The sequence below is a fragment of the Apus apus genome, chromosome 2 (assembly GCF_020740795.1).
Source record: "Apus apus isolate bApuApu2 chromosome 2, bApuApu2.pri.cur, whole genome shotgun sequence".
NCBI classification, from domain to species: domain Eukaryota; kingdom Metazoa; phylum Chordata; class Aves; order Apodiformes; family Apodidae; genus Apus; species Apus apus.
The window spans coordinates 5,909,910-5,937,290 of record NC_067283.1 but is presented as its reverse complement, the minus strand read 5'-3'; the positions used below and the strand labels follow the sequence as shown (position 1 = coordinate 5,937,290).

The following is a 27,381-nucleotide window of genomic DNA, read 5'->3' as shown; positions in this document are numbered from 1 at the left end:
GCCTGGGGTAAAATCTTCAGGCGGAATGTTGTTAAAACTGAGTAGGCTAAAATTGTCAAGAGTGTCTTGTGACTTTCTGTGCTTTCACTGAGAAACCTTAGGAGGGCCCAACTTGAAATAATTTGCTGAAACTATGGGCAGTCCATGGGCTGGAGGTTGGAAACTCAAAACCATAGGTGGTCAGATCTTGTTTGACGTTTACTCTGTCTTTTAAACCAGAAGTGCTTTTCCAAGCTTTTCCCAAACCAGAATTTAGCAGTCTCCCCAGGCAGCACCAATCAATCAGGCATTTGTTATAATCATCTGATACTACTGAGCATCAGAAAGGATCTTAAACAAATGAATCTTCAAAGCCTAGTGCTGTAAAATGTGTTTTGCCAACTGCATCACCTCAGATGTCACTTTTCAATCAGTAATGCCACACCTCAGGAAGCTGCAGGTCATGGCTTATCACCTATTACAGTGATGCCTTTTCATGGACTGATCCTTCATTTCTTGTTCAGGGAAGATACAACAGATAGCATAAGAGGGTCATCATGTACTTACACTCATACAAAATAAATAAGTAACAACAGCAAAGTCAGTGGGGTTAATGAGGGAACTTCAACTTCACCCTGCAACATCTTTCTTTTGGCTCCCCCCTGAAAGGATCAGGATTACAAGAAGAAGCCAGAGCTGCTAACAAAGAACAAACTCAACTTTAAATTTTAACAAGAAAAAGGCAAAAACCATCAAACACAAAGCCCAGAAGTGTGTTCATTTATCTCCAAGCAGACGGAGGTGTTGGATTTGCTTTTTCCTTTTGCCTGTATCTCCACAGCTGAGGCTGCACGTTTGTGCCCAGCGCTCTTGGTCCCTGCAGTGAATACATCCGTATGGCAATGGGCTTCTTGCCAATTAGCTTTTTACTCCTGCTAACATCTTCTGGATAGATTAGATACCAAACTTGTTCTGCAGAAGACACAACATCCTTCACATTGCCTCACTGAATGAGCTTCTGTTACTATAGTGCCTGGGTGTTATTTCCTAGATGACCAGGGAACTGCCAAGTGAGCGCACCCACCCAGGCTATCTATCTTTCAATATCCATTTTTCTTCTGAAGGCAGGAAGCTGGCAAATGAAAAGAGCCTCAGCAGCCTGCAGAGCTGCTTTCCTTACAGAGAAAAAGGGGGACATTCCCTGCTCATCTACTAAACCCTTTCTACTTTGGTTCAGATTATTTTTTTAAACAGATACACGAACTCTTCCTTCCACAGTCCCTTTCACGCACAGCTTTTTCCTTGTCTGCTGAGAGTAAATATGGGAGTACCAAAGTCCTAAATGAATGAAGGTGTGAACATCTGAAAAAGCAGCAACAGCCTCAAAACTGTCAACAAAGCAGATAATTCTCACACCACCCAGCTTCCCATGCACAGCACGGCCCCTCCTTTTGTGTATGGTGTGAGAGTCTATTTGCAGGACTACAAGGAACGCCCAGATAGGTGAGGAAAAAAATTGAAACCAAAGCTTGAAAGGGAAGAAGCTGCCCGGCTTTAGAGAAAAAAGCTACTTCTCAATTTACTGATAATCTGACACCACAGCTGGGATCCATCTCAGTCGCCTTTCTCTTCAGGAAATATCTTGCCTAATACATGTTAGAATCACATTTGTTTATTTCCCCACCAATGTAACCCGGTTTTGGCACCTTGTAACTCTGAGTGAGCTTAATCTCACTGACTTTAGACGAGCCATACAGAGTTATCCACCCTGGGCTCCCCTTATATAGTGAAAGTGAACAGAAAGAGGCACTTTGAGGGAGAGAGACTATTCTGACCCACTTTAGATCTCTAAGATGAAGTGAGTCCTGCCCACACTGACCATAGTGACTAGACCTCCATTGCTTTAAAGGCTATCGAGAGTGATGAGCTCCAATATAAATTATCTACATTAAAAAGACAAATTCCCACCACATCAAACTGGCAACCCTTCCAAATTTCCCTCCCTCTGTAGCACCTATTTCCAAATAACCATCTCATGGTTTTCCAAGTCATTTCATACTTGGATCCCAATGGTATCAGTCCTAACAGTTTCATGTACAACCTTATTAATATTTTGCAGCAGTGGTGCTTTGCAACAAAGATCCTGGAAATCTGCAAAAACTTGAAGTCTGTTGATCATCTGCTTATCTTTCCTGGGAGTCAGTTGAAGTGGATGTTAAACCTTTTTGGGAACTACCTTTGGAATGTAAGGACAGGCTTTCACAAGTAGCTATATGGAAGACCAGAGGTCAGATGCAAGCAGTTGGCAACCAGTGGGAGAAAATGCAGTCTCAAGATGATAAGACAGACACTGAACCATTTTCTATCCACTGGACAATGTCAGATCTTCAAACATCAAAAGAAACCAATTTTTAAAAATGTCCCTACAAGAATAGAAAATTCCTATCAAATCCAAGATTTAGTGATTTGCCTCCAGCCAGCTCTGAAGAGTAAGTCTCACCAGAAATCACGATCATCTCCTTTGTGGCACTACATACATGTTGCTCTGTGAGTCAGCCTGTTTGGCTTCCCCACCTGCCTAGGATGGTGGCTCTGGGTTTCTCACTGCAGACAGCATGTCGTGTAAATAAATTACAGCAAACTCCAAGAACATTTAGAAGGAAATAAGAGCGTGAATCACATACAAAAGTTATATAGTACTCACCAGGTCGCCTGTCCCAGGTTTTTCCATAATAACTGGGGGGAGCAGTAACCCTGCAGGAGAAGTAGGGTCTGGGTGGAGTGCCCCGGTGCCTCCTCCTATCAGGGAAACCACACCATTGCAATCCACTGAGCTGTTCCTTTTGCCCGTCTGGGTGTAGTTGGGAGCAGTAGGGTGAGAACTATGGCTCACTTGACTTTGCACGCTCAGACGCCTCCCAGATCTTGGAATTAAGAGAGAGCCCCGGTGGCTTTCATTTTCCCCAGCGGTGCTGATCTCATCATCGGCAAAATCTGTTTCGGAGCCAGTGTCTCTGCCACGGAGTCGGAAACTGAATATGCTTCCGTGGCTGGTTCTGCGCTTCACCAAGTTTGCACTGGGACCATAACTAATGCCAAGGAGAGTCTAGAAACCCCCAGAAAGGAAAAAGGGGAAAGAGAAACAACATTTTGCAACATGTTTTCAGGAGCGAGGAAGGTCTGGGGAGAGCAGTAAGTTCCATTTTAAACTAAGTGCTTCAGATAAAGACTTAATTACACGTATTCAACCTTCACAAAGTTAAGAGGCTGAATAGTCGTTCCTAGACATTAGGCATTTGTCTAATATTTGACAGTTAAAGATGTACTGAAATAGGAAGGGTCAAGGAGGCATTTGCCTCGTAGCATGATACTCCCTTTGCTTCTACTCCCTCCCCAGCTGATAAGTGCCAATGGACCTGGGAAGGCTGCACAAGGAATGGAAGACGGGAGCAGGGAAGGGGATCCAGCTCCAGTTTATCGTGTTAACACACATCTTCATAACAGCTAGGGAAGGAACGTTGCAGTGGGAGAAGAAGAGATAAAAAAATAGGGCAGGAAATGAACTGCAGGGAAAATGAGAAGAAGAGGGAAGAAGAAGAGGGAAGAAGAAGAAGAATACGACGGAAGAAGGTGATAAAGGAAAAAAAACACCAAACAATAAAAAAACAAGAGCAAGAAGAGGGATATGGTTTATTAGATTGTAGAATTATTATCTCAATGCACTGAGGTAACCTCAGTACCCAGCAGATTCCTTCAGACCGAAACGTCAGATTTGACAATCCACTCTGAGTGAGAGTGAGTGAGAGTGTGACTCTGACAGAGCATCAGCAAGAGGTGGCCAAGCACTAAACACGCCTAAACCCTGGCAGAGTGAAAAGGATGTTCAGAAAATGCATAAGGAATTCAAGTCTTTCCCCTTCCCTCATATCTGGAGAGGAAATTATTGGAATAAGAGCATTTAGGCAGAACATACTTTTGATTTTATGGCTTGTACAGAATTTTCATCTTCTTCAGAACTTTCTCATGAGCAAAGTACATTGAAGCCAAGTATATATTTCAGATCTCCACAGCATTCACAAACCAGACAAACCAAATGAAGCCTGATTTAATTTTGCTCTGTAGCTCACACCCCTGAGTTAGGTAATGATGCTATTTTGTGACACTAGTACAAGGAAGAGTACAAAAACCAGTCCCCTTCTATCTAAAAACAATCCGTTTGGATTGCTACCAAATTTTAACTGGTCAAAAATCCATGCCTGGGTTTCCATGGCACAGCCATTAGGACTGATCTCTGATGGCAACACACTTCCAGCTGCTCAGATTGCATCTGAATGATGACTCAGCCTTACTCCTTCCAACCATGCCAGACACAGACTTGCAGAGATTTACTATAAGCTTTGAAATGTTTCTCCCATGTCTCTCATGCAGGGGCAAAAAGTGAAAACAAGAAATATTAAGAAACAAAGTGGCAATGCACAGCTCCAACCCATGATCATTCTGGCACATGGTGTCTTGAAACTCATCCAGAAGGAAGCTAAAGAGCATTTCTAGCTTTAACAAAGGTGTAATTTGTAGCATGACCCACTTCACCAATGAGACAACAACAAAAAAGATTAGATTAAAAAATGCATGTCATTTACAGAAATCCAGCTCTGTGTAAATTTTGTGAGCTGGGGAGTCATTAATTGGTCACATTTACTTACATCACTTACTTGTTTTCTATGAGTTTTTGATAGCTGCCAAATACCCCTAAATACACTGGCAGCAAAATATAAAAAGACTTAGCCCATTACATGGCAATTCAAAAACACAAAATAAACTGTTTTAAACTTTGCCCTCAATTAAGAGAAGACAAATTATCTGAAGCTATTTATGATCATTTGATAACTACAGCATGTGCAGATTCTTATTCATGCATGTCAGGAACATTTATGTAAAACCCTGTTTAACAACAGTCTCACTCTTTTTTTTCACCCTGCAATAGAAAGTAGAAACAAGTGCCACAAAGTTTTGACGTGAAGGCAACTAGCAAAGGAATATAAAAATGTTAATAATGCCTTTGTGTAGCATTTTAAAAGCCCTCAGAGACAAGTTTCCTCTTTTTTTTTCCTCCTCCTTTTTCTTTTTAAGCTTTGTAGGTTTCTTCTAAGAATTTTTCTTTTTTTTTATTTCTAGTAGGGATAGGATAGATATAATCAGATGAATGAAATTAAAGTAAGAAAATAAACCAGACTGTGGGTAATCTTGAAGCAAAAAAAGCAAAAAAGGTTAAAAAATTGGGGAAAAAAATAGATTTGTAAGAATGCTTAATGGGCATTTTTAATTCATTTTGAAAATAAAGTGCTAATATGTTTCCTTCCACCATTCTCACACAGGCTGTCTGCAGATCAGTCATGATATTAGATATCTGATTATTCTTTAAAGCTGGAAGTTTCAGCTTTAATTTCCTATTCATAGCCTGGCCTATCCTAGGCAAAGTGCAGTGTGAGATAAGAGATGTTTCAGACCGTGGCTTACCATCCTCCTCTGAGCATCGTCGTAGTCACACTTGGGATTCCTTTGGTCTTCCCCATACTCTTCGGCCCCCAAAGATTTCTTTTTCTTTCGCCTGTTTCTTCTTTCCTTGGCATTTTTGGATGCTAAAGGTGACATTTCCAATGAACTAAGTGACATTGAATCAATTCCTTTAACAGCTAGTGCCTAAAAGAGGAGACGGTAGAAGGCATAACATTTATTAGTTGAGTTTAGGATCTCTGTGAGAACTAATTATTACTCTGCTCAGCAATTATTTTTCATGCTAATTTTAAGGTTGTATAGGAGATAAATTAAAAATTCCAAGTGCTCATTAATTATAAAACTACCTTGCATGGCTGAAACCAGTCTTAATCTGTTTTCTAACCTCTACATTTAGGCAGAGGAAAATAAGTGAGACAGGTATAAATGCACACATCAGGAATGGCTGCACAAAATAATGTGCAAAGGGACATGGTTTAGTAGTAGACATGGCAGTGTGCTAAGTTGGACTTGATGATCTGGAAGCTCTTTTCCAACCAAAATGATTCCATGACTCTATGTATGCTCACAAACAACACCCTTTGACATTTCACAAGAGGAAAGGTCTGAGTGCACACATCTGCACCCTGTGCACAGACAGTCTGGAGTAAAACTTCTGGTGCCAGTCCAAAGAAATCTCAACCTGGGGAATGGCAGACTAAGCCCCCCAACTTCAGCCCCTTGGACTGAGAGGGCTGAACAGGAGGGTAGCTGAGCTGGTTGCTGAGAACTTTCCTCCCCTGTCACAGAGGGATACCAGGAACAGCAGGCAACTGAGCTGGTACGTTTTTGTAAATAGTCATCCCATACAGTAGCCCAGGCTGCTATGGTCAGAGACGGAGACAGAAAACTGTGAGCTTAAATGGAGATAAGGTGGACTTTGCTTTGCCGTGTGCTTTGCTGCTGTACCAGCTATCTGGTGGGATGGCTGCAGGAGCTGACTGATAAACTATTAGAAACCCAGCAGAAGCTGAAAGTGAAAGCCTAAGCTCACAAAGCCACAGCCGTGGAAGCAAACACGCAGCCAGGAGGAGAAATCAGTAGGAGCAGGGAGGAAGCTGCAGCCCATGCCAGCCCATATCCATCCTTGGTGGGGGTGGGAGGAGCAAAGGGGCTCTGAGCACAAAGCAGGAGGTCAGGTTTGGAGGTGCTGGCATCTCACTGGTAGCCACATCAATCGCCTGGTGACAATCACATTTGCAGACCCCCCAGCCGAAATACATAAAGCAAGTGAATTACAAAAAAAATAGAAAGAAAAGCCTCTCCAGGTTCCCAAGAACAGGAGAAACAGATGAATCCTCAGTGCTATTGTCTGTAAGCCACTAGAATCAAACAGGCAATCAGCTCTCCATGGCAAAATACTCCCTTCCTCCCACAGGCATCAGTCCAAGGAAAGTGAAGGCACTTAACAGTCGTGTAAAGAATCAATCATGTATTTCAAGGAGTAGTGGTAGGTCTATCAAGCTGAGAGCACAACAAAACTTAATTCCTGTGGGAAATATCTTTCATGAGCAAGCTGCTTAAAGCAGAGAGGAGGAGGGCTCAAACACCAGTCTAGGCTGTTTCAGCTCATTTTTTTTTTTCCAAGTCAATTGATTTAATTGTTATTTTGAAGTGCTTTCTCTTCATAAAGATTCAGTGAGTCTTTTGGTGTTAAGTTCAGGTTTAGGAATGTGTTAGACCAATTGTGTAAATTGACTGATAGACCCCAAGCAGGCCTATCAATTTTATTTGTGCTCTCTTTGTATTGCACAATGTAAAAGCTGGTTTAAGGAGTTACAGTTTTCCTTTCTGATTGCCATCATATTGTACTAATCTAGAAAATACTGTAGGTTGGGCTACTAAATATGCTGTAAGCTTGCTGCAAAATTAACTGATTTTCAGTTGCTTAGCATATTCTTACCTATGGCTGAGGTTGAAATGCTTCTGCTCAATGCACCTTTTTCATTTGTTGAAAAAGGATTTTGACTAAATTGTTTTTCAGGGCACAGAGAATGTCCCCATATATTGGTCTCTCTACCCATTCTGGCTGGGTTCCTGTGGCTGGACCATGTCCTGACTCCCATAACATACTGGGGTAACTCCCAGGAGTAGGGAAGGAGTGTGGGGCTGGGCACACCTCTCAAGGATGGGTGGTGGCTGAAGGGTGGGAGAAAAGCTTAGTTCACATGAGCTCTGACATGGGGATTATGCAGGAGATAGGACTTGAGGCAAGAATTTATCAGTACAGTGAGAAAATCAAAACCAAACTCTTGAAAAATGCTGAGTAGCTCTGACTGGGGTGAGACATCTGAGAAAGATATCTGAAAGCCACATGGTGTAGCCACCCAATAAGCTTTCCTGAGCCTTTTCTTCCAGATGGCTAATTTGAAATGTTGGGACTTGATTTGCAAAATTACTGGGCTTCGCTAATGAACCTGGTGGACACCAATCGCTCTGCTCCTGTTTTCTTTCCATAAGATTAGGATAGATAGTACTTCTCCAGAAATACTGCAAAAACAAATGAGAATTTTTTAAGTGCACAGAGTCTGAGCAGTGACAAGAGGCACTGAAAAACCTCTGACAATGTTAGTAATTTTGTCTTCAAAGCAGGCTTTGAATGCCTGAGTCGGGAAGTCTACTCGAGCTGGCCTAAGGCTACAGAACAAATGATGAGAAAGTGAAGAGCTGCTCTTGAGTCTTGCACTGTCCACCCTTTGTACTGAGCAGGGCACAGGAAAAATGAGACATGGTAGGCTGAAGAAGAGACTGTGTTATAAAGCATACAGACAAATGGGAACAATTTAGGATGTTCACGAACTTTGGTTTCGAACATTTTGACTTTAAGGGCTTAATGTTCCTTTTTGTGTACATACAAGCTCAACTGAAATCAAAGCCTGCATTGGGAAATTTTTAAGTATCTTTAATTATAGCTGGTAGTACCAAAGCTGACTGTTATTAGAGATCAGCTGGAGTCAAAACACATAAAATTTATGTGAAATAGGTACAAGTTGGAGCTCAGTTTGCTCCCTTAGGTTATGGCAGAGAGTTACTCTGTTTAAAGTGCCTGTACATAGACTAAATTGTATTTACTTATTACTTAAACTACCAAAGAGGATCTTCAAAAGGACTTAAATTATGTATAAGTCTCTACTAGCAATTTTTCATGAGTGAATTGCATTTTCTGTTTTCTTTCCAAGGATTTAAATCTGCTTTGGATTAGGTCCTGAAGCTTTATGTACCCAAAAGAAAATAATGTATATTAGTTTATATTGTGTATCAAGGATTTATTTCTCTCAACTATAGTGCTACATGCTATTTCAGACTAATTTTCTTATTGTCTTCTTGTTCACAGCACTTAAAATGTTCTCTTCAACTGTTTAATAAAGTCTTTCTACCCCACTAAAACCACAGGCAAATTAGCTAGTGCTATTAATGCTATATGGTTACATCCACAATTTGGCTTCCCATTTTGTTTAAACTTACCACATAACATTAAATCTATATCTGACCCACCTGTCCACTTGTTCAGGTATGAAGTTCTATGTGTTTCAAACAGGTTATCCCACATCGTTATCTTCATGATTGGACAGCTGGATATTCATGGCAGTTTGAGTGAGACAGTGAAGAAACTAACAAGCTAAAGTGGTGATGGAAGAAGTTCAGCTGGGGCTATGGCTGAGCTACCAGAATAGCTGTTCTGTGCTTAAATGCAGATGTAGCTATACCATCATTAAAATGTCTACTGTGTCAACCAATATAAATTCCTCTCTTGGCACTTGTAGTACAGTTAAACCAATACAACTCTGGATATGTAAATCCTAAATGGCTCCAATCCCAGCCTGAAGAGCCTTCATATTTCTTTTAGAAGGTTGTAATAACTCTGTCCAATAAACATCAAGCTGCTTTCAAGCAAACTCTTACTTTGGTTATCACATAAATGTAAAATAAAGAGAATGTGATTCTCAAGATACCATCTGTTCAAATTACCCAAGGCTAATCATGTCACATAGTTTACTCACCTCCTGCTCTTTCTTTAACATCTCCATGGCTTCCCGAAACTTTCTTTCTTTCTCCTCTGTTTCAGCAATAGTTGCTTGGTTCTGCTCTTCATAAGCCATGGCCACAACAGCCAGAATCAGGTTGATCAGATAAAATGAGCCCAGAAAGATGACCAGCATAAAAAAAAGCATGTAGATCTTCCCAGCAGATCTGAGGGTCTGTAAGCACAACAGTAAAATCACTAACACTTGTTAACAATGTGTCTTAAAATACAAGAAAATAAATTTATAATTTTATGACTATTTATATGTATAATGTAATTGAATTCAGCCTTTGCTAATAGCCCAAACAGAATCCCTTTGATAACAAACAACATGCCAGGAAATAATCCTCTCACTGATAGATTTTTATACCTTTGTCAAAAATAATGTGCTTGCAGTAAGATTAATTTCTAAAAGAAGAATGATTTCTTTCTTCACCAAATATCTCTGCTGGTTTTCATTGAGAATAGATAATCTTACAATCAGTTGCAGTAAAAGCTTCCCCCACATAGCTCAATCTATTTTTGTCCAGTGTACAGAAACTTTCCAAGCAGGATACATGTTGTACCCCATTAGATGTCTACAGTCTAGGTCCTTTACAGTCAATGGGGAAAAAAAAAAATAATTTTAGGGTGCAAATCATCTGGAAGTTATTTAGGCATCTGCCTCAGGACAAGTAGAATCAAACCTCAGGCTCCACTGACTGTTCTCCTGGTTCCCCACCAGATTTGGAGGCATAACTGGGCTTTAGGGTACAGCCTGAGCTTACCTTACATATATGTATCATGGTCAATGATTTGATGCTAGTGATAGAAACAACTGTGTGATATTATAAGGTTGAATAACAAAAGGGACTGATGTTCACCCTTATTTGCCATGACAGCTTCAGCCTTCCAGAGTTGTACACGCAGGTTCGTGCCAAGTAAGTGAATATGATTTTTTAAAATAATCTTCAATTTCATTGCATTTTTTTTCTGAAGTGAAATTGTATAACTGGCTGCATGTGAAGCTGAAATCTCCAGTACCCTTTAAATATATCTACCACAGTACCTTCAGAGGAGTAGCTGTCAGCACTGACTCCCTTGATTTCATGAAGAACATGCTCAAGTTTTGCAATTCTGAGATGCAGAAGTAAATTTTTAGTGGCTTCATGGGCAGAGCATGTAATTCAGTACCAAACTATCATACAGATTCCTCAGAGTTCACATACGTTTCAGGAAACACATGCTAAAATGAGCACTTACTAGCAGACAACTTCACACATGCGACTGTAAATTGTCCATGATTAAAAGTTTGCATCAGGGAGAACTGAAAGGTACCAGGTATTACTGAATTTGTGTTTATTACCATGCCTTGCAAAACCAGTTATGCCAAATACTGGGCTTTAAAAATAAGTTCATCTTACACCAGCCATCAAAAAAATAATCATTAAGTGATGATATGGTCATCTTTAATAAGTGGTGAACTTTATTCAGGTTCAGGTAAAATACACATTCAAAGTGGCTTTCTCTCAGTCACAATTTTCCCCCTATTCCCCAAACACTCAGCCTAATGTCTTCTGGTATTATCACTCCTTAGAAATTAAACAAGGTGATGTCTTTATTTTGTATTTTTAACAGTAACAGAACAATCTCATACCTGTTGATACAGACGTTCCCAATAATCTTGAGTCATAAGACGGAACAAAGAGAGAAAGGCCCAGCCAAAAGTATCAAAGCTTGTGTAACCATGGTCAGGATTTTCCCCAGCCTTCAGACATATATATCCCTCAGGGCACGTGCTGCAAAATATGGAAGACAATACACAAAAATGCATCATAGATGGAGAAAGCATGAAGATCTTCACCATGGAGAAAATTATTTCCAAGGGAACATTTTGAATGCTCTTGATTAAGAGCACAGATGCTCCAAGGTAAATTCCTCTACTGGGTGAAAACACAGGAAACAGGTGGATGTTACCTGCACAGCACCAAAGATCTTGGAAATCCTATTTTTCCTTTGAAAAAATAAACTGAAAATGGTAACCATAGCTTGAGCTGCAATGGCAAATGAGAACCTAGAGTTTCAGATATTTTAAATAGAGCTGATTTAGAAGCCTAAGCAGGACTTAAATATGATTTATCTTTGGCATTCATTCCTAATTAAGAATCATAAACTTGGTGTTTCCTGTTACAGTTGTAGGCAATAGTGTGACGGTGAACCTGCTTTTCCAGCATGACATCAGTATGTGTCATCTGAGCACCTTCCTGTTTCTTACCATGACTGACCTTGTACTCACCCCCTGCAAGGACTTAACCTTTAACCTAAGAAATGCAGGACAATTTTTTCTCTTTTTGCCAGGAAAATATTTTCCTTGTCTGTCTTGCAGACTCACATATTAAATGGTATATAAGTACATAAGTACAAAAGGGCTGTATTGCATCATCAAGTGAAACAGAAGGTGGAAAAGACCCTGGGTCAATGAGCCTCCCTCTCTCCCAGCACAGTGCAATATGACGAGTCAAAAGACCCCACCGTTCTTACACATCACAAGCTGCTTTCCAAACATATGATATGCCCCATCAGAAACTGAAGACAGGGAGGAATATGCAAAAGCTTACTGCTGGATGTCTCATAGGAAGAGAATAAGAGACCAAGGATGTTGCCAGTGTCCTGGGACCCTACAGTATTTGGGAATTTGTTAGGTGGGAACCACCTAACTATCTGAACAAACAGATCTCAGCAGAAATCGTAGTAATGTCAGCTCCCTCTGTTCTCCTTGAGCTTCAGATAGAGAAGGGTTTGGTATGATTTGGGGCAAATCCTGCTGACACGAGTAGGGATGGTTAGAACAAGAAGGATTGTGAAAGCACTTTGTCACAGACAGGAAACATTGAGAGAGACCAGCTTCCACGTAGTGTTTTGATAACAGAGCAATACCCTCTGTCCTGACAGATACTAAGCTTGATGTTCTGCCTGTCAGATGGAGGAATCAAGGTTTTCTGAGCTGTCTTCTGATAGGATAATTATAGTAATATTCAGGCATTTTAGACACTTCACCAGCCAATGTGTAGAGCTTGGGATTTTTTTCCCCAGCAATAACCCATAAGGTGTTTCAACCACTGCTGGCTTCTTACCAAAGCAGAATGTTGCCACAAATCAAAATGCAGAGCAGTATTATAAATAATGAAAAGTAATTTTTAAAATGCCACCCTTAGAAGATACTAACTCCTGAGAAAGTAAAGTATGTCTCAGTATGAAAACCAGGGACGGAGGGGTTTTTTAAAATACCAATTTTATATTGATAAAAATCAAACCTCTACAGCACAGGATAGAAACCTGTATTGCATGTTGAGATGAGAATACACTGCTATAGGTTCCAAAGATCTACAAATCTCTATGGTGTCAGCGACCAATATCAGACATTCAAGACTTTAAGAAGCTTAATTTAATATCATTAGTCAAGCACAAATTTTTAAGTAAGTCTGCTTTGAATGCTGAGAAAAGGAGTGCTGAAGCATTGCAAAATGTGTGCATATCTTTATTTGCAGTAGTCTTCAGAAAAAGTAGCAAAAATGTAAAAAGAATTACTCAAATGTAACACCCAAGTGAGAATATAAGTGATTATGTCACCTTAGGTAGAGCCAGGTTAATTTATACCAACTGAGAATTTAGACAACAGTAATTATATCTCACAAAGAAAGAAAAAGAGATATTTTATTTTTTTCCCTCTCAGCCTAAAAACGCCTCCTTCTAGATCTTTCCTACTTTGACTACCTATTGTTTCCTGGTAAGAGCCACATTTGAATAAAAAAAAAAACAACAAAACAACCAGAGTAAATTACTGAGTTAGAAGAGAATAAAATGCAGAAATCTCATCTTTCACCCCCCTAAAATATGGAGATGTACAGTGAATCTCTTTTGTATATCCATGTCCTTTTTTGAGAGAGCCTTTTCATTAAATCTCCTCCCTCCTAAAGACATTATCTGCTATCACTCTCTGCCACAGACACACGAGATTTCTGCCCCTGATCTGCTGCTGCAGACAGCTAACAGTGCCCATGATGTGCTGCTGACACTGTTGAAGAGCTGAGAGAAATGGATCCTCTGGGGTCTCAAGAAGGAAACCCTTTCCCCTCACTTGTGCTAAGACAGGACATGAAAAAATTTATAAGGATCATTCCTTTTGCTGTGAGAAAACGACTGTGCTCACAGCCTGTGCTTGGCTGGAAACACGGTGGTCGTGTCCAGAGGTGGACAGTTCTTCCTTAGTCTTCCACAAGAGACTAGTTCCAAGTGTCTCCATTGAGTTGGTCTCATCACACATATTGTGACATTATTGCTAATGGCTAAAACCTCTGAATGCAGCTGTGAGAAACTTGATGGTGATTAATGGTGAACTTCAGCCTAGGCAGGGAAGTTGGTTGGAAATTAGGTTTCATCTAAAACAAGCTGCTTAAAATCATAGGCAAAATGGAAATTTTGCCATTAATTTCAATATGAGATACTTTCCTCCTATTCTCTTCACCATTTTGAGCCAGACAGTCTGAAAGAAAGGAGATATTAGGAACATTGTGCTTGGAGGTGTTTTCATAGAAACCTCTTAGCAGTTAGAGGCTACAAAGTCACTCTCTTGTTTGCTGCCAATATTTCTTCCTGGGGGAACTCTGTTTTGATGCAGATGAACTTTTGGTTATAACTGCTCAAAGGACTTTACCATAACTGCTTGGAAATACCAAGGATATGCAGATGCAGCTCCTCTGACTGTGAAAATGAACAATGGAACCTCCAACTAATATCTTCTGCTTATACTCAGTATTTTTTCATGTTTCATTCCGTCTTTGTGTGTCTCTACAACCTTTTCCACTCAGCAATAGTTTGCTGGTGTGAAAAGATCTGACTCCTCAGTGAGTGTACAGAGATCTCTAATATTATGTTCAGGTGTAAGAGCATTCAAACAAGGTGTCAAGCATGAACTCCAGCTCCAGCTCAAAAATGCTATTAATGTTTGCTAACATCCTTCTTAGAGAAACTAGATGCTTGAGACAAAAAAATCCCTCTTTTCAACTCCTTATTCTTGCTCACTCTCTTTTGCAGCTGACAGAAGTGATAATGCATGGGGTGTGGGAACACCTTAAAAACACAGAGAAAAACAAAATGCTGCTTCCCAGAAACACACTCTACAGAAATTTAAGTGTAAGACTGACACAAGAATATTATTCTGCAAGTGACACCATTTTCTCCAAGGATTTTTTAAAGCAGACTCAGGATTTTGCTAACACGTCTTCCATGTATAATATTAAAGCTTCTCCTTTGGATTTGTTACCAAACTCTTTAGCTTCTGTTACCTCAGGGATGCATTTCACAGGACTGCACTGTCCTCTGATGCACAGGGATGGGCAACAACAAGAAGCTACATAAATATAACATTCTCCACAGGAGCCTCACAGGATGCTGTTCAATTGATCACAATAAAATTAGTGTCATTGATTCAGAAAAGTTAAAAGCATCAGTCTACCTACCTATCCATCAGGCTGCAATCACCACTGTAAGCTGGCATTGGTACAGGAAATTAAAGAACATAAGAAACAGCTTTGTTTTAAATAACACAGATTGGGAATGCCAGAGAGTTGTTGCTGAGGGGCATAATTACAAAATGCTCTGGCTCAAGAGTTTAATCTAGGCAAGCCAAGTAACCTGCTGATCCAGACTGCAGGGGCCAATGAGGTTGTGCAATAAAAGAAGATTTGTAAAACAACCATGTGCAGAGTTGTAACACTCAGATGCTGAAAATACAGGAAGAGTTGTCCATGTGTTACCAGGAGCAAACAGCTGCTAGTGTCAGCTACAGCATCTGTATGGTAGAGGCTGCACTTTTATTTGGTTTATGTTGCAAAGGCACACTCTGGCTTGCTACACCAAATTGCTTATAAGAGAAGCAGTTGTGTGAGACAAAATGTATATCATAGACATATCAAAACCTCTAAAAAATCCCATATGGAGGTAACAGCCCCTTTCTGCTCCTGCTTAAGGTCACAGCTTAAGCCCAAGAATGAAGAAATCAAGCTGAAATGTTTGTAGCTGATGTCTTCAGCACATGGCTAATTCCAGAGGAATGGAAACCACCCTGGTGAGTATGGTAGGGTTTTGGAGCCTGGCAGTAAGAGCTGGAAGGACAGACGGTGCCCACTACCTCTAAGGCTTGTAGATGTGCATGATAGAGTCCTTCTCAACCTTCCTCTTCATGCCAAAATCTTCAGGCCACAAAGGAGAGGATGAGATCTCTAGATCACAGGCATGAGGGTTTATCTCTGCACTTTTCATGTTTTCTTACTTCTCTTGGCTTTGAGGGAGAAGATCAGCAGCCAAACAAATAGTGCATACTGTGCAGTGGCTGGGTGAACAGGTAAAAATTTCTAGACTAACATTTTTTCCTACTTGTCAAGGTGAAATGACCTATTCTGAAACAGAGCAGTACTTTAAAATATTGATGTTGTAAGGGCAACTGGGCATGTAAGAGAAAGGGGCTGAAAAGCAGCAGCACCCCAGCTAAAGCCAGAGTTGCCATCAATGAGGTGCTTGGTCTGCCTGAAAGCTACAGGTCACTCTCCTTCCTCTGCTTTTTCTATGATATATATTACTAATCAGTTAGAGGGTGTGACTTACAATTCACCATTAATTACCATCTAAGAGACAATGTCTGACTCCAGAAACACGTTTCACATTGGGTAGGTCTGACTAGGAGCCCCCAGCACCTCTCACTCCAAGTATTTAGGGGGTCAAGGAAAATTTAAAGGGCATTTGTTAAAGCAAGGGGTGCCAATGGTGTGAAACTAAGGAATTGCAAGCGAATCCAACCAGACATCACATGAAAAGAAACAACAAAAAAGAAGCACTCAGAATAAAGAGCAACACTGACCAGGCACTGAAACTGGAGCAGCAAAGGGAAGGGGGTACCCATGAGCAGGCTGGCTCACAGACACAGGGCACTCACTGACCTGTGCATGCCACAGACTTGTATCCAGGAAAAAAAGTTGCAACCTTCCCCACTGGCTGCTTGTTCAGGCAGGTGGAAAACCACTGGTTTCAGCCTGAGACATCAGATCTCCCCATACATACACACAAGCAGTGAGAGGAAAATATCTCTCTGCTGCAATGTGATTTTTTAGACTCCATGCTGCAGCAAGGTAAGCAAACTCTCATTTCTTTTCCCCGAATCCAGCAGCCAGACACTGCATCTTCTGTCTAGCCCATCAAGCAAAACATAGGGCAATAGTTTATCATCATAAACATAATGACAGATTACTGCTTAATGAAAACTGTAGCCCACAGTCAGTCTGCTTCTCTCATGTGGCTGATGAGCTTATTACAGCTTTGACTAAGAGGTAATATTACCTATCCTTAAGAACTGAGTGGATTTGGATTAAATCCCTAGTGCTGCTGTTTAACCAGAGACATGATCTTCCAAATACACAAGTGATCCCTAGGAGTGGGGACTGTTATTGTTGCTTTTAAGTCTACGTAATAAGTTATGTCCAAGGCCCCTGCAGTATCTTTCAGGTGACATGCTTGCTTTCTGTCTTTTCTTGTACTCAAGTGAGAGGCTTTCTCACCATGAGAAAACCATCCTCATTCATATGTCACTGTAACCAACTGTCCTAGTTTGAGAGAACCCTCCCCTGGTCTCTCTGGCTGCTGTGCTGGGGTTTGTTTCACTTTGTTTATCATTGCTTCCTGTGCTGCTGCTGGTGTTCCTGAATCCTGTTCTCTCACTGGAGAAGAACATTGTTCATCAAGACAGGTGGCCTTCTTCTGCCTCCCTGAGCAGGACCAGCTTGGCTGCTCCAAGGCTTTTGCAGACTGCCACTGGGGCCTTGTTCTCAAGCACACCCCATATGCTGCTGACTCCAGTTTAGGACTTTCCTAGTTGGAAAGTCATTACCAACTTAGGAGCATGGGTTCCATATGTATACATTTGTATACATTTGTAGTTCACCATCATCATTATTATTATTACTACTTTTTTAAACCCATTCTAGATTTGTTGGGTTTTTTTCCAACCTTGAAGTCTCTCTCTCTTATTCCCCTTATTATCTTCCCCTGGGAGGGTAGTGGGGGAATAACAGAGAGCATCTGTCACCTGGTTATTAGCTAAAACTGTGATGCCAACACTGAAAGTTCATGCAATGTGCATCAGAATCTAGTTAAATTCATAGAAGGTGTGCTGCACAGTCTGAAGGTTTGTAAAAAAAAAAAAAAAGTCAATATTGCTAACTGATCTGGGGTGAAATTTGGTCATTAGCTCTTCTGAGAGCTAATGCTCTTAAACAATACACTTGGTTATTTCCTAGATATCCTCACTTTAGTGATATTTGAAGAAGGTATATTTGGGAACCTTATGCCCTTCCTCACTCCACCAGCCTTTCCAGACTTCTCCATTCACCAGCCAGCTGTATCCCATTGGATAAGTTTGGCAAGTGTTACGAACACATCCGTCCCATTAGGCACACGCCAAAACTCCCCATGGGCCCATTTCCAGTAATAGACCCATTCATGCAGCAAGTCAAACGTGCTGCCAGACCATGACCTGCCTGACAAAGTTGTCTAGTCCAGAGATAACCTGCAACTGGTTGTTTCTCCAGATCTTGCACGTTCCTGGCACTCTTCAGGAGTACATATATGCAACTAAGACACTCCAGCACCATCTTCACCCCAACCCATCCATGGACTTGCACCTTGGACATGCAAACTCTTCAAATCAAAGGGACTCTTCTCACCCTACATGTCCAGCATCCTACACAACAAGGCCTGAATCTGGAGCCTTCTTATATTAAGACAAGAATAATAGTACAGATTTAAGGTCAGGCAACTCAGAGTTGCAGCAGTCCCAACTACCAGCAGCAGAATAAAAGAACCAACTGGGTGCATTATTCTCTTCTGCAGTTCCCCAGTATCTAGCACAGCTAGGGTTGTGTTTCTGGGCATGTTTTCTTGTAGTTAGGGAAATAAGAGCTGTGAGAGAGCATGCTGTTTGGCATGTTCTTCTGGCAGACATACACATTAATCCAGGCTCTGCAAAGTAGATTTGGTGGAAGCATCTGATAACAGAGTTGCTCCTCAGTGTGGTGCATGTTTCTTCTCTACCCTTGAGGGTTCTGATAAGCCTTTGCAAGAGACTTTAGATCACTGTGTGGAGGATGTATAAAGGCAAAGGAATGTTACTATAACTCAGAGAGATCAAAGTGCTGCATCACTGTAAAGAGTATGCTGAGAGTATAGTGGCATGGAGAACCTACCATGAAAATGTTGCTTTCAGTACTCATGGGGACTATGAAAACAGGCATCTGATGTGATTTTATGTGTCAGTATTAATTACCTGAGTAAAATGCCACAGCACAAAAGGAAACAAAGTCTTGTTCTGATGATACTTTAGAAGGAGTTCAGACTCCCTGCAAAACTTTAACAAGTGTCACAGCACATGGTCTTTCCTTCATCTCTTATATGCAATAAGCTCAGTGACATCAGAATTCACCAAACCATATAGAATCCCACCCCATGCTGTACATTATTTTAATGTTCCATGTTAAGCAAAATCAAGGTCATAGTGATGATAAAGGTAGGTAAAGTTTCTATAGCAACAGTTACTAGGATGCAGTTGCTAAAGGTGTTTCCTTGTTGCATGCTGAAGTATCTTCACTGGCTGCTTTTCTGTCCTGTTCACTACTCTTTTTGGTAGTATCAGTACAGACATGATGCAAATGTGCTGGCATTGTCAGCAGGAACTCCTTGACTATTCCTGGCCATGAGCTGAACATACAGGACATCTCGTATGAAAGGAGAAAAAAAATTATGCTGTCTGACCTTGAGATCCCAAGGGGACACAACATCAACTATGCAGATTTTTATGAGAAGCCAGCTCCCTGTTGTAGTTGCAAGTGAAAAAGTTAAGAGAAAAAAGGTACTTTTTTTTTTCCTGCTTGCTTACTTTGTACATTCATAGCATCTTGTCTGTTTCTTTTTCTCCTAATAGACAAATTTCCTTGCTGTTTCTATTGCTCTTCCAAACATTCAGGCAAACAAGGAAGGAAAAACAGCACTCTGTGCACAGCAGAAATGTATCCGTGTGAAATTACAATGGGATAAAAGTAGAAAAGCTTCAGAAATTAAATCCATCTTCCTTTTTCTTGTCAACAGATAATTCCAAGCTGCTGTTAAGTCTTCACTCTGTGGGGAACATGGTTCCCACAGCTCACTCACTGAGAGATTTGGTCTGTGATGGCAGCAGGGCAATGCCTGGTAGGGGCACTGCTGATGTGCTCTAGCAGGAGGCTTTTTGGGACATGATTTAGAGGGCATGATGGTGTTGGGTTGACAGTTGGACTTGATCTTATGAGGTCTTTTTCAACCTTCATGATTCTGTGCCTCCTTGGATCTGAACGTGGGATCAGGACTGCACCTCCTCCTGACAGCACTGCCCTCAAAGGCTCCTTTGCTTCTTGCCTGGTGTTGGCCATGTCCCATTGCCTGGAGCCAAGAACAGACATCCTGGGTTGTTGTAGGTCCCTGAGCACACCCTAAAGCATTGCATCCACCTGCAGCCTTCCATTTGGCACTATCACCATAAATACTCGACTGTTGATATCTGGTAGTTTTCCCCTCAAGGGTCTAATTTTGGTCAACGCTTTCAAATGGCCTGTGATGCCTCCTTACAGACAGTGTATGGTGCTTCTTGCTGTCACCTCCTGTCCTCTAGCCCTTGCAAAGCACAGTCCACTTGATGTCAGGACTGGATTTCACAAAGGCTACAGCTGTGTTCAGCTTCTGCTCCTGGCAAAGGTCTTCCAAATACTTGTGCTGGATCTTTACTGGACCCTTCTCAGGGCTAAAACAAGGTGTTCAAAATTGAATAAGCTGCTACTCTGGGAATCAAATTGAAAAGTAAATTGATAGAATTTGTAATGCCTTTGAAAAACAGACTATCTGAGCTTTCTCCATTTGTTTTAATCGAATGAAATAAAAGAAGCTGAAACAGTGAAGAGAACCAACTTGGATAAATCCCAGCACAGCCACATCCAAAAGAAACCCCAAACTTAACCCTGAAACACATCTAAAAACATGAATAATTGTGCACATGCACTACTTTTTTGTTGTTGTTAAAAGAGCCATTGCTGTTAGCTCTGCTTTCAGTGTCTGACCAATCTGTGACACACATCTCAGAGCAAAAGATTTTCCCATTAACGTGGTGATCTGAAGGTGCTTGTTGTGAAACACCCTGCACGTGTCACTAGCATTCACTTCGAGCTAAAGAACATATTTGGCCACAATCATTTGATTTTCTTTCTACTCCAAACATTACTTCTTGTTTCCATTGGACTCTTTGTTCCTCATAAACACAAAGCAAATTCTTGCAGTAGATCAAGGGGGAAAATGCAGTTTGATGAACAAAATGAAAAGCAACAAAAAAGTTCGATTTGATTGAATGAAGAAAAAACAGATTTCAGGTATCCTGAAGACAATTTCTGAGGCATCACATGGAAAACCCCACAGACAGGTTAATCACTGAGCAACTAAGAAATGTGCTGTGTCCCAGACATTCCTACCATATCTCTGCAGAGTCATTTTTAAAGTAGCTTCTTGAGGTTGCCTGAGCATATCTAAAAACATAAATAAAGGTTTTTCTCTTCCAGTTACCAGTTAAAGTACTTGAGACATATTTGCTGCTTGCTGAGCGACATACATATATTCAAATCCATTCTGAACTAGAATCAATATTAGCTGGATCCATTACCTCCTTCTTTATTGGCAGTTTGGGTGCTTGTTCAGAAAACAGTCCCTCCCAGTAATGTAATAAAGTCCCAACCTTGGAGATAATTATGTTGCCTGTGATATAACATCCACTGATGATCATTTCCCAGCTGATTTTGGCATGCTGCTCCAGCTCAGGTTGCAGTCTCCATCACTACACAGTCTTACATCAGACCATCTGAGTCTCATCACCTAATAGTTGCCATAGTAGATTTATTTAGCTTTTTCTCTTTCACTCTTCTATAATAACAGCAACAAGCCAAACCTCAGAGTGTCATTAACATGCTCTTAAAAATACACTGAAATGGCTTTGTCAATTACCTTGCGGTTTAATATCCCAGCCACAACACAGCTATCCCTCACCCTAACAACAAATCCCTCCAGGAGTGCACACATGACACCACCCTCCCCCACACTTCCTTTGGGTCCTCAGCTTACCCCAGAGGCTGACAAATTCAAGCTCCAAATCGGGAGGAGAAGCATGCTCCAAAAATGCCGTGAACACTTAGCCATGGCCTTGCCAACTGTCTTTCCTGATCCCCCTTCCTTGATGGGTTTCCAACTGAAGCATCCTCATTTGCCATTAATTTCATTACTAATAGATGGAGAAACCACAGTCTGATACATCCACTCACAATTAAATCATCTCCCCAGAACCTGTCCCTGTGCATTCAGATTTTGTGTTTTAGTATTCAACTCACTTGCTCTTTGACCACTGAAGAATAAAAGAAAACAAATCCCACCCTATTGGATATGTCAGCCTGTAAACAATGGTCACTCTACCCTACCAGATAGGCACTGTGCAAGGTAGAACAGATGAGACAATATTTGCTAGTAGGCAAAAAAATGAGTGTAAGTAGGAATATTTATTCCCATTTTTAGGCATTTAAAACCAAACCCTACCCAGTGGTAGTAAATACTTAACTAAAACAGCAAGAGGCTGAAGAAGAATTTATTAACAAAGGGAAAGTGAGTTTCCCTTAATGGCACAAACAGTGTTAGTTCTTATGTATTTATCAAAACAAGCACTAGGACTCCTAAGATGGGGGTGGTATTTTCCTCCTCTTGTACATAAGAGCTGGAATTTTTCCTCTGGCTGTTTCAGGCTGTGACTCTCCCATGGGCATTAGTGTCTCCATTGGAGGCTTTCTCTAATCATGGCTTTTTGCTGTCACTTTGCAATTTATTGACTTTCTAGGGAAAGAAGTAAGAGTGGTTTTGCTAGTATGCCTTGCCAGAACCCAACCCTTAAATCCACACAAGCTGCTAATACTTATAAATGTTTCCCAGCCTTTGGATTGGTATTAAACTTTCCACTATTTGGGCAATTCCAAAGCAGTAGTCCCCAAACTATACCTCACAAATTATCAATACTCTAATCAACCCTTTTGATGTTACTTATGACCTTTAGCAGCTGGCCACCACCATGGTTCAGGTCACCAGGGAGAACAATGTACAATGTTTCATGTGCAAAATGTTGCTGTGCAGAACATTACTTCTTCAATATTATTATCTATTGGCTAATAAAAGGCTGAAGTCCATTGGCATAGGTAGATTGCCAAACCCTGGGATCCCCAGGAAGCATGCCAGCAGTCCTGGAGTCCAACCTGAGCACGGATAAATGCAATGTATTACAATCAACAAGACACTTCATTAATGAATGCTGACATTGTACCTTTCTTGGAACAAACGAAGAGGAAAGCAAGGCCCTCTGCCCAAGGAGCTTACAGTTGAAATTACACTGGCAATGCAGGCCAGGCACAGAAGACATGCAGAGGGAAGGCTGATACTTCAGCTTTCCCCTTGTTTTACCTAAATACTGACATGGACAGTGGCAGCAGAAAGCAAAGCCCACAGCTTTTCTTGCCCTGTCCACAAGCAAGCTGAGCTTTTATCTTCCCTTCATCTTCCTGCTTTCTCCCTGTGCACTGATGCCTCTTTTCACATTGAGTTCTTCCTAATTTAAACTTTTTTTTTTTTTTTTCAGTCTTCCACATTTAGTTCTAACAACTGAAAACATCTCCCTCCAAAAAATCATGTCATCTCCTCCCCTCACTTGACCTTGGTCATCCACCTCACTGGTTCAAATACATATTTAGATCAAAAGCTCATCTATTTCACTACTCTAGGGTATTTTCTTCCTTTTCCTGCAATTCCTAATAGCCTACAATATTTGCACAGTTTATAATCTCCTCTGCCCACACAAGATACCATCTCTCTCCATCCCATCTGAACACTCCCATTTCCATCAAGATCATGAGAACCTGTCAAACAAAAACACACACTCAAACAATGCACTGAGACCCTGAGGACTGGATGCAGAAGGAACCATGAGCATCTACAGCTGGCAGGGATATGAATAAGGTCCTTTATAAAGAGTGAGTTAATAACCATAGGAATCATTCTGGATCTCCTCAATGTCTATACTGTAAGAAAATGAAAAAAGCATAGATCACAGTTCATCTCTGAGTACCTTCCCACCTCCAAAGCACATTATTCTGGGCACTAGCATTTGTTGATTTATTTTCCTTTGCCACAAGCCAAGAATTCATCATTGGTCTAAATCCCTCCAGCTTTTCTGTTTCTGTTCCTCTTTCATTTCTTTTAAAATACCCTCCAATCAAAGTGCTACTCAGTTTTCTTTTTGTTTTGAGAAATTTAAAAATATATTGAAGAACAACTGTAATAAGGCCCCTGAAGATCTTAAACCTGAATAAGTGACACACACACAAACTTCTCTGCAATTCAGAAAACCATCTTACTATGCACAATATTGTTCTTATCCTCTGATGACTGACACACGGAAATAGCTAGTTGATGCTGGTAAGAAGTGGACAGAACTGAAGGAAAACGTAGCAAAAAAAACCCAAAACCTACGACCCAACAGAAGTGCAACAAAACCAAACCACATGTGAAAATATTTTTCAAGCACTTACCCAGCATCAGTGCTATTGCCACACAGTAACACATCGTCTGTACCATTTTTGATGAAGTAGTTCACTGCAACAGAAAGAGAGAAATGACATTTTAACAAGTACATTCTGAGAATGAGAACATCCACAAATATCCACTAACCAGCAAATTCAAGTGGAATCGAGAGTGGAATGGCATGTTTTTGCTTTGTTTTGTTAATTTTAACTGTTATAAATTGCAAGAGACAAATATATGTTTTCAAAGATTTTTAAGCCCTTGGTGTTTGTTTTCCAAATCTGACCAGTTTGATAAGGTGGCAGCAGAGCTGAGGGCAACGTGTGTAGGAAGCCCTGATGTAGCCTTGTCTCTGGCTGTTCTAACCAAGAAGATTGTGACTGAATTCAGTACAGCAGTATGTAGTGAAGCCAATCCACATCTAACTTTTACACTCTACAGTGATGAGATACATGTTAATTGACATTTCTGATGGAAATTCCTGACTCACAGGCTAAAAACACAACCAGCTATAAGTCAAAATGTAGTAATACTAACAAAGAAGCCCACTCCCCCAGTCTTGTGGATTCTGCTTATCGAAGAAAAAATACATTGTAATGCAAAAGAATCAGAAAAATTCACCCTGTTAAAGATCAATCAAACAAGCAAGTATTCATAAAGACAAATATTTATCAACACAGTAATCTGTAATGGCTATGGAGAGAGACAGACACTTCTCAAGGGAGACTCAGAGGAGCAAGCTAAATTTAAGTGCTCTGGATCATTCCCTGGTTGATTATCAATGAGGCGTAAGGAAATTAGCATCCCCAGGCTAATGAGAGCCTCTGTGCACACACTCCCTCTTCTATCCCCAGCCAACAAAGTCTAACATTCACAGAAACAGAACAGGAGGGCAACTCCTTCCCAAAAGGATAAGCAAAACCAGTTGGCCAAAGAGAGCCTGAAGCAAAGAGATGTTCTAAGGAGCATCTCTAAAACCTGAATGGTGGCATGGGAGAACTACTGAAAACATTGCTCTAGAAACATAATAAATGTGACAGAGAGGACAACAGAGGACTGAAGGAGGGTAGATACACCAGTGTGCTTTGCTGCAGCAGAGGGAATGTGATCCCCTGTTGACATAAGCCATGATGGTGGCAGCCTTGCACAGCATGTGTTTGTAAGCAGAGGGGCCTCTGCAGCTGATGCTCAGAAGGGGTTCTCCATTCTAGGCTAACTCTCTGTTGTGAAATGTTTTAAAAATCAAGAGTGACAGCTTATCTAGGCAGGCTATGCAAAGAATGCTCAGTGGCTCAAGCCACTGAACAGATGTGCTGTGGCTTTCTCAGTAAGCTGTGAGCAGTAGAAAAGCCCTGCCCTGCTGCATGCCAAGAGGGAATTACTTTCCATGAGCTTGTGGTTACGAGGGCACGTGATGGTGTTCAAAAGTTATCAGAGCATATATCCAGCTCAGACTGTATGCTCTTCCACTTTGTCTTCAATGTGGGCTTTCTATGGAAACATCTTGACTGATGGCAACACCCAGGTATTCAATGTGGTTAAAGGTCTGTGATCAGTCATCACAAATGGGGGAAGGATGCCACGTCTTCCTTCTCCATTCACCCTCCACTTCTACTGGTGAAACACTTCTTTTTTTAGGATAGAGGGTATGTTATTTGGGACACATAGTGACACAAACCTATCAGGCTCTGGGGTATGGAGGAAAAATGGTACAACCATAAGATAAATGATAGAGAAACATCTGCAGAGGTTCTGCACCCTGTTCTGAAATGGTCACCACATGGGGTAGAATCACAGAATAATAGAATGTCTTGGGTTGGAAAGGACCTCTAAAGGTCATCCAGCCCAACCCCCCCTACAAGAAGCAGGGACATCTCACACTAGAACAGATTGCTCAGAGCTCCAACAAGCCTGACCTTGAATGTCTTCAGGCATGGGGCCTCCACCACCTCTCTAGGCAACCTGTTCCAGTGATCCACCACCCTCACAGTAAAAAACTTTTTCCTCATGTCCAACCTAAATCTCCCCTTCTCTAGCTTGAAACCATTACCCCTTGTCCTATTGTTACATGCCCTTGTGAACAGCTCTTCCCCAGCCTTCTTGTAGGCCCTGACAACAGATCTGTCACTGTGTGGTGACCACTTCCTTCAGGGGATGACTGAAGCTCTGGAGCACAGTGCTGGTTGAAGACTGAACGAACACCTCCTGGTCAACCAAATCAGAAGATGAGAACAGAGTCAGAGCACAAAAGCAAGGATGAAAAGGAGAGTCTGTGCACAAATAGCAAACTTTACATCTGAAGAACAGAGCGAGTTCAGATGACTACCCTTAACTTAAACATCTACTTCTCTAAAACAAGCAGTAGAGTAGGTGCCAAAGAGTGCTATGAACGGCACGCTGAGGAACCAGTGTGTAGATGCTGCTGGGAGGGAGTATCTTCACCATGGAGTCTGCAGCTGTCAACAGTGTCACAGCTGCTGTGCCAAACCCCAGCTGGAGGAAGAGCTGAATTGCTGATTCCCTACTGATAAATGAAGGGGGGGTTAGAGTACTACACCCAAGAAGACAAATCACTGTATTATCAAAAAAGCACACAACAATCCATTTGTCATTCCAAGCAAGGTGGTTTGGATCAAGCATGCCCAGCAATCAGAGGTCTTTAGGAAGCAACAGCCACTGCTCTTGCTTTTAAGAACAAATTACCTTGGCGTCCCATTAACCCGTGGCCTCAGCTTTCCATAAGTTAACTCTACATGGACAAAGAACATAAAACTCCTTGTTCATTTGCAGTAGAATTTTGTCTCTGAAACTGCTCAAAGCACCTGAAAACACAATGAATTTCTCATTGTCTTGGAAGATTCCAATTACTTTTTTGTTTTGTTTTGTCAGCGTTTTCACTGAAAAATTTCTGCATGCCACTGGGAAGCAAAATAACAAAATGAGAGTGGAAAACAAAGCAAAACAAATCTGTAGTATATATTTTTTTTACTTTTTAAAGTAAAATCAAGCCAAAACAATGGATTTGTACCTCTGCACATATGTACGTAACGTTTACACAACATCCTATTCATTCCAAAGGAAATGATCTTCCATTGTTGTTTTTTTTTGGTTTTTTT

The 27,381-nt window shown here is 41.0% G+C and overlaps 1 protein-coding gene across 1 annotated transcript in view; it reads right to left on the bottom strand.

Moving 5' to 3' along the window:
• Nucleotides 1-27,381, bottom strand: part of LOC127380384 (sodium channel protein type 5 subunit alpha-like) — a 217,929-nt gene that overhangs the window by 113,214 nt on the left and 77,334 nt on the right. Inside the window, exons 8-12 of the mRNA XM_051609169.1 lie at nucleotides 24,274-24,337; nucleotides 11,193-11,334; nucleotides 9,534-9,731; nucleotides 5,497-5,679; nucleotides 2,684-3,085 (exon numbers count right to left, since the gene is read on the bottom strand). Coding sequence (XP_051465129.1) covers nucleotides 2,684-3,085; nucleotides 5,497-5,679; nucleotides 9,534-9,731; nucleotides 11,193-11,334; nucleotides 24,274-24,337 — 989 coding nt within the window. The remainder of the gene's footprint in view (nucleotides 1-2,683; nucleotides 3,086-5,496; nucleotides 5,680-9,533; nucleotides 9,732-11,192; nucleotides 11,335-24,273; nucleotides 24,338-27,381) is intronic.